The sequence below is a fragment of the Pteropus alecto genome, unplaced genomic scaffold (assembly GCF_000325575.1).
Source record: "Pteropus alecto unplaced genomic scaffold, ASM32557v1 scaffold22, whole genome shotgun sequence".
NCBI classification, from domain to species: Eukaryota; Metazoa; Chordata; class Mammalia; order Chiroptera; family Pteropodidae; genus Pteropus; species Pteropus alecto.
Window position 1 is genome coordinate 368653 of NW_006434839.1, and position 7301 is coordinate 375953.

A 7301-nucleotide genomic window follows, 5' to 3' on the forward strand; every position below is an offset into this window, starting at 1 on the left:
GGAATCCTAAATCTGACCTTCTGGGAAGTCCCCACGATTTTGCCTTGTTTTGGGGGCATGTACAAAGACTGTGCTGTTCTATACAGTAGCCACTGGCCACATGTGGCTACTGAGAACTCGAAATGTGGCCAATCCGAGTGGAGATGTGCTGTAAGTGGAAAATATCAACTGAGTTTCAAAGATTCCATATGAATAAAAAAATGTGACATATTAATAATTTTATATGGGTTATACGTTGAAATGATAATCTTTTATACGTGTCAGGTTAAATAAGATATATTAGTAATTTCACCTGTTCAATTTCCTTTACTATGGCTACTAGGAAGTTTTTAATTGCCCGAGTGGCTCGCATTATATTTCTGTTGAACAGCAGCACCCATGGTCCCTACCCCATGCATGTGTCCGAGGGTTCTCAGAAGCATCTCGTGCTAATTATATTTCTTCTCCCAGGCGTCATGGAACAGTTTGCCATCTCCGAGGCCACACTCATGGCCTGGTCTTCCATGGATGGTGAGGACATGAGCGTCAACTCTGCCCAGGAGCCATTGGGCTGTAACTACAGTGACAACTACCAGGAACTGATGGAGAGTCAGGGTGAGGAATGGTTCTGGAACCCAACCCCTGATGCCAGAGAGGCCTCCCCAGGCATCTAGGCTACGTGTGTTCATCTCTGTCCTTCTGAGACTTTCCGTTCCTCTCGGCTTTCCTACTCTCCCCCTTCCTCAAAGTCTCACCCTCATCTCTCTGTGCTGTTGCTACCGACTTTGATAGTCCATGACCCACCTGACCCCCACGATTCTCTTCACAGATGCCCTCGCCCAAGCCCCCATGGACGGATGGCCTCACTCCTATGTGTCCCAGGGCATGTACTGTCTGGGGTCCTCGGATGCGTGGGAAGCAAGCGACCAGTCCCTCATTGCCTCTCCGGCCACGGGATCCTACCTTGGCCCTGCGTTTGATGACTCGCAGCCAAGCTTGCATGAAATGGGGCCTTCTCAACCTGCCTCGGCATACTCTGCTCAGGATCCCCCGCCTTTGCTGGGGGGAGACACTGACTGGGCTCCAGGGGTGGGTGGGGTGGACCTGGCAAGGGGTCCTGCTGAGGAGGAGAAGAGGCCACTGGCCCCTGAGGAGGAAGAGGATGCAGGATGCCGGGACCTGGAGTCGCTGTCCCCACGAGAAGACCCTGAGATGTCCACTGCTCTCAGCCGGAAGGTGTCTGACGTCACATCCTCAGGTGTGCAGTCCTTTGATGAGGAGGAGGGCGAGGCTAACAACTAGCTTCTTCCCACTCCACGCCCTGCCTTCCACTCGCACCTGAGGGCGTGGCTGCGACAGTCCCCTCCCACCCCCCCAGCAGTACAGCGGGAACCTGGGCAGAAGACGCGCAGAACCCAGGAGCTGCCAGTTCTCGCCAGAAAAATGGAGGGCCAGGATGGGATTCTGTCCAGGCGCGTGCTGTGGGAAGCACAGCTCCGGGGGCTGAGGCCCAGGCAACCAGATGGCTGTGAACTTGGCTTGGCTGTGGGCTTCTGGGTCTGTGAGGATGAGCTCCAGTTTGTATCCTGGGGACAGGAGCACAGAGCGGCCTGTGGCCACCGACTAGATGTTTCTCACTCCCTGATTTCGTCTTCCAGGAGCCTTGACCGCGGCTGTCTGAATGCCTCCTTTCCCACGTCACTCTTGCTTTTTCTGACTGTTTTCTCTGGCTGTGGCCCCAGCCTGACCATACTGTGTGGAACAGACCTCGGGCTGTTGAAGGTGGCTCCATGGGCACAGGGGAAAGCCACGTCTCCTTAGTGGGGGGCGAGTCTGCCTTCAGTGGGTGACGTGGCTTCTGAGATCAGGAGTCACGGGGAAGGTGGAGGCGCCCGAACAAGGTTCTTTTACCTAAGGTCCACCTGGAGACCGGAGAGCCACCCATGGGACCAAGAACAAACATGGCCACCTGTTGTGGGATCGCGACTATCCCGTGGCTAACGGGAGGGCCCTGAGGGTCTGGGGGAGGACCCGGTGGGCTGGCTGCTCCAGCTCTTGCTTCCTTTGTCTGCCTTCTTCCATCCCCTGCTCTGGAAGCCCCCCGCCCTGAGGGGGTGACACAGAATGCAGGTGTCCTGCCAGGCGGGGAAGCATGAGGGCTGTGCCTCCTTCCATCTACCCCCTAATTCTCTGGAGCTGTTTACACTTTTCTCTTTGCCTTTTCTACATTTTTATAACTTCTCGGGGACTCAGGTCGAGTGGGCGGGACGGAGGAGTCCGGTGCTGCCAGGCCCCCACCAGGCAGTTTGCTTGCCTAGGAGCGCTGTGGGCACTCGGCTCCTTTTTCCCCTTCTTCAGCTCCTCCCAGGACTGGGGGGGCCTCACAGGTGTCCCCTCCTACCTCGGGCCTCCTGCAGAGGCAGAGGGAGGATGAGAGTCGTCTTCCTCCTGGGACAGGTTAGCAGTGATGGTTAAGCCCCTGGACCCGCTTGCCCTTCCACGCCGTCTCCATTCTGGTGGGAACTTGTGCGTGCCGCGGATAAAACCCCAAGGCCTCTGTAAGGGATCCTGACGGCAGGGACTGGCTGGCCGTGGAGCACACTGCCACTCTGTTTCAGTGGGGCCCCATTCCGTAGCTCCCGCAGAGGGAGACTCTGGGTAGCGGAGAGAAGCTGTGAGGTTCCTTGGCCACTTTCCCTCCTTTCTCCTCCCAGGCTCCAGCACCAAGGCCTTGTGTCCTGCTCGTCCTCTGTCAGTCAGGGGTCCCCGTTGCTTGCATCCTCTGCCAGGAGGGGAGCGCTGTTGCCTCTTCAGACCTGGGCACGAACTACATCCCTTCCCTACAGCCCCCAGATGTCCATTTCTTTGGAATGAGGAGGTTGAGAGTTGGGATGTTTCTGCCCACCTATGACCCTACCCCCCCACTGAGTTCACACTTTCATACACACGTGGCACCTGGAATGCTGCCGAGGCTGGAGACCCGTCTTCAGCGGGAAGGAGGTCAGTTCTTGGAGCAAGCGAGTGGGCGTGGGGAGCACCGGTGGGCGAAGAGTTGCCTGCCTCATCGAAAGCTGTGGCTTGTGTTGGGTCACGGGCCCCGACTCCCATCCAGGAGTTCTGGAAGGTGGCCTCACGCCTCATCCCGCACTGCCACAGGTCTCGGGGGTTTGCACGCTCACCGTTCCCTCCCCGGGGCCCCGGTTTGTTCTCCTGGTGCAGCTTGCTTTCTCTACGCACCACCTTTTCCTTAAATCTGCTTCATGCCCCCTGTCCCGCCCCCTGACCGCAGTGGACATCCCCTCCAGGGAGTGAGCTCATTTGTCACAGGGCCTTTTTGCTCAGGGCCCTGGGAAAGTTTGGGAAGGTAGACGAATGCTCTGTCCTCCTTCCCCTCCTCGAGGAAGCCTGCCTTCCGTCCCTGCCCAAGGATGACTGAGCTGTGAAAGAATGAGCCAAATTCAGAGCAGAATTCATACGCTGGTGGGGCTCCACTTCCCAGGCCCCCCCCCCCCCGGGGTGCTGGCGTCTGTGCAGGTCAGAAGTCAGCGGAAGGTCTGCATTTGCAAAGAGGAGAAGCCCCAGGGAGCTGGCCTGGGACCCTCTCAGGACTTCTGGAGGGAGGAACTGCCTCTGGTGCTGGGGGCAGAGTGCATGGGGTTTGCTTGTAGCCTATTTGGGGGGAGGGGAGGGGCATGTGCAGGAGGAGGCTGTTGGGGGCAGGGGAGGGTCGCTTTTCCTTTGGGGTTAAAGGCTGTGCAGCACGATTTACAGCCGTCCGGAACGGGGCTGTTTTTATATTATTGTGAATGAGACTGCTCTTGCTAAATGAGTTTCTTTTTGGGGGGGGGGGGGGGGGGGGGGGGGGGGGCACTTTTATTTTCAATTCACTTTATTAAAGGAAAACCCACATCTCCCATTCCTCCCCTTCCACCACCCCCTCTTCTTATCCTTGTGTTAAGGAGGGAATCTTGGTGAACGAGTTTATGACCTTCTCCCTGCCCCCCACCTGTTCAGCCCCTGTTCCGTCTTCCAGGTCTGGGGAACATCCATTTTTACGGCCAGTCTTAGCATGTTTTCTTAATGTGACGTTTCCCACCCCAGGCCCAAGAGAGGTTCTATGACATATATTACAGAGAGAAGTATATATAAATATATATAAATATTATAGATTATATACATGCGGGCGTGGGCTCGAGTGCCCACTGCCAGCCCCCTCCCCAGGCTGCAGCCTCTCTCTCAGGGCCTGGGGAGGGGGCGGGGATGGGACGCTGGAGAGGGCTCCAGGCTGTGTTCGATGGCACTAAACAGAACGTGGTGGCATCCTCTGGCTATGCGTGTCTCATTTGGGGAGTGGGGGAGACTGGGCCCAGGGGAGGGGAAGGAGGAGCACGGAGCACGGCGGGTCTGGGAGGGGATGAGACTGAGAGAAGGTGTCAAAGCGGGGAGGGAGAAAAGCGAGGGCTCCCGGGCGCTAGGGGCCTCCGGGGCCGCTTCCCAGGGGCCGCTTCCCGGAGCCAGGCCCACGGCAGGCGCCCTGCTGCTGATTTGGGTGGGTGAGGCTCAGATTCCCGGGGGCGGAAGCTCTTTATCCACATTTTATACTTAAATCGGGGGCACACAGGGACATGGGATTGGCCTTCCGCTGCCCTAGTCATGGCCTTTGCTCGGGGACAGATAGTGGGAGCCAGATGGAGTCTGGAGGCAAATTTAGGGGAATGGGTGTGGGCAAGCGGGGAGACCGCCAGGATGGGGGCCCCGGGAGAAGGGGCTGTGGAGGTGGTCCCATCTCCTCCAACATGGCTCTCGCGAGACCACCGTCGTCCTGGGCCTCCCGTGACTCGCCTGTGGAGACTGAAGGGCGGATGGACAAGGCCAGGAGGCTGCTGGGACAAGAACCCCAGGGAGTTGTGGGGAAATGAGGAGAGGCAGGGGGTTCCTCGCCCACACTCCGGGAAACTCCAGCAGGCCCCTGGGGTGTCGGCCCCTTCACTGGGGGGTCTGCGGGAATCGGCCCAAATGACTGACCAGGGCTACTCCCTGCCCACATTCTGGCTCCTCCTCTAAGGCCGTCACTGTCACATGTAAAGATTCCGCATTAGTGTCATCCTTCCAACTCGAGGACATACCCTCCGGCCCGGGCCCCTCGGCAGCCTTATGAGGCGGTCTCAGCAGGTGGTCAAAGGATCAGTTCATCTTCATCCTCCTCATCAGTGGACCGCAGACTAGGGCCCTGCAAAATGTCAGCCAGCTCCTCCTCCGGCCCCGGACTCTCCACCAGCTCCAGCTCCTCCAGCTCACCTTCCACCTTGGCCGGAGCCACGGAGACAGGGGGCTCTGGGGAGGGGGACGGCTCCAGGGTCTCTGGTAAGGCAGGAGCCGCAGAGTCTGGCCCAGCGGCCCCAGTTCCATCCTCGGGCAGGCTCCACGCCTCTGCGGGAGGGAGCGGGCCCCCAGGAGTCATCCGAGTTGAAGTCGTGCTCCGGAAGCTGGCCAGCGGGGGCCGGAGCTGCACCCCCGACTTGGTGTGCCCCTCGACGGCCTTCTGCAGCTGGGGAGCCGCGGGAAAGGGAACGAGGCGTGGAATTGGGAAGGGAAGGAAGATGAGGCGGTGTGAGAGAGACGGAGGCGAAGAACACACACAGGGCAGGGGAGAGAGAACGGGGAAGATATCAAGTGGCAGGAAAGATGGGCAGAGCGAAGGCGCGAAAAGGAAAGGAGGGGGCGTGCCCAGAGACCTGCCCGCGCCTGCGGAGCAGAGTCTCGAGCCTCGTGACCCAGGTCTTCCTTCCGCCCCCTTCCTAGTGACCTTCGGGGCCCTTCCTAGTGACCTTCGGCCTCCTTCCTAGTGACCTTCGGCCTCCTTCCGCCACCTCCCATCTCTTCCCTCTTTCCACGGACTCCCCATAGTACACCCCTATAAAACCATCACTCAAGCCCCAAACCCTGACTCCAAACCCATACTAGTCACCAGAGATCACAAAGGCTACATTTGGGATACAGATCTATGTCCCCTTTGGACTGTGGCCAAATGGACTTTGCAGTCCTCTCGATTCTGCTGCCCAAACTGCTACCCCCTCCCCCTCCTCCAATCTCTGCATGAAAAATAGAGAAGGAGTGAGGGGTTAACCCCAGCCCCATCCCCATCCCCACATCCTGATGCTGTTACCTCCTCCAACGCCAGCACACCCCTGAGCTTCCCCATGCTGGTCACGTAGGCAAGGTGGAGACCGAGGAGCGAGAACAGCGTGTGAGTCTGTGTGGGAAGAGCAGCCGGTCAGCACAGGGCCGGCCCCACACCTCCCACGCCCTCCCAGCAGTCCCGAGTAGTGGCCAAGGACTAGCCTTGTGCAGGGACGTCTGCTCCACCAGCTGGAAAGGGGACTGGTCAATACAGCAGCAGTCAAAACAGACAGGCTGGCTCAGCTGCTCCTGCTCCCAGGCCTCAATCTGTTGGGTGGAGGACGGCAGTCACCCAGTATCACTGGAGGCCCCTTCAACCTCAGGTACCAGGCTTCGACCTCGAGCGCCCCTCTGAGCCCCAGGCCAGAACCCTGAAACTGGCGATGAACTAGCACAGACCTTCCCTTCAGGGTCACTAGACCCCTTCCCTTCTTCCCTGCGGCAGGCCCCTCCACTCCCCTCCCTCACCTGGCCTCCAATCAATGTTCAGCTTCAGGCACTAGAACCCCTCTCTCTTGTCCACCCCCTGGTGGCCCAAACACTTGCTGTTTCCAACCCATCTTTCCAGTCTTTTCTCCTATTCTTCCGGTCGTACCCGCCATTCCAGTGAAAGCCGACTGCTTCCAGCCCCTCAGACACGCCCTCCCGCCTCCGGCCGGCTGGGCCAGGTGCCCCTTACCTGCCCACCCTGCTCCCAGTGCTCTCCTGCCACGCCCCGGCCAACGCGCTTTGCCCCTTTTCCAGGTCCCGCAGCTGGACTCTCCTTTTCAGAAAGGGCATGGCCCGTGCCCACTCCCGTACTGGCATTCCCCTCAGCTCCGCCCCCTGACTGTGAACTCCCTGAGGGTGTGACTGGTATCATGGCTGATGGCTGCGTGTCGTGTCGGGAAATACGAGCGCGTTTGCCCTTCACGCTGTAGATCACCTGAGTATTTGCTGGATTCGGAGAGCTGTACTGAGTCACGTGGTGCTTAGTTGATTTGAGCAAACCATCTTGTTTGTTTTGCTTATGACAGAAGCATTAAGGCACAAAGGCCAACTCTCCCCTTGATTTTAGACATGATGCCCAAATCCCCAAGCTTTCAAACCATCCAGTAGAGCTCTGGCTTTCATGAATGAATCTAAAATTTTATGAAACTCTC

General features: G+C 58.4%; 2 protein-coding genes across 2 annotated transcripts in view; one reads left to right on the forward strand and one right to left on the reverse strand.

The window, feature by feature from the left end:
• FAM131B (family with sequence similarity 131 member B) overlaps positions 1–3832 on the forward strand; it is a 7342-nt gene extending 3510 nt beyond the window's left edge. The window contains exons 6-7 of the mRNA XM_006910454.3: positions 451–594; positions 809–3832. Of these exons, the coding sequence (XP_006910516.1) occupies positions 451–594; positions 809–1281 (617 nt within the window). The 3' untranslated portion in view covers positions 1282–3832. The remainder of the gene's footprint in view (positions 1–450; positions 595–808) is intronic.
• A 1323-nt stretch (positions 3833–5155) lies between these two features.
• CLCN1 (chloride voltage-gated channel 1) overlaps positions 5156–7301 on the reverse strand; it is a 26044-nt gene continuing 23898 nt past the window's right edge. The window contains exons 21-23 of the mRNA XM_006910455.1: positions 6322–6426; positions 6146–6232; positions 5156–5527 (exon numbers count right to left, since the gene is read on the reverse strand). Coding sequence (XP_006910517.1) covers positions 5156–5527; positions 6146–6232; positions 6322–6426 — 564 coding nt within the window. The remainder of the gene's footprint in view (positions 5528–6145; positions 6233–6321; positions 6427–7301) is intronic.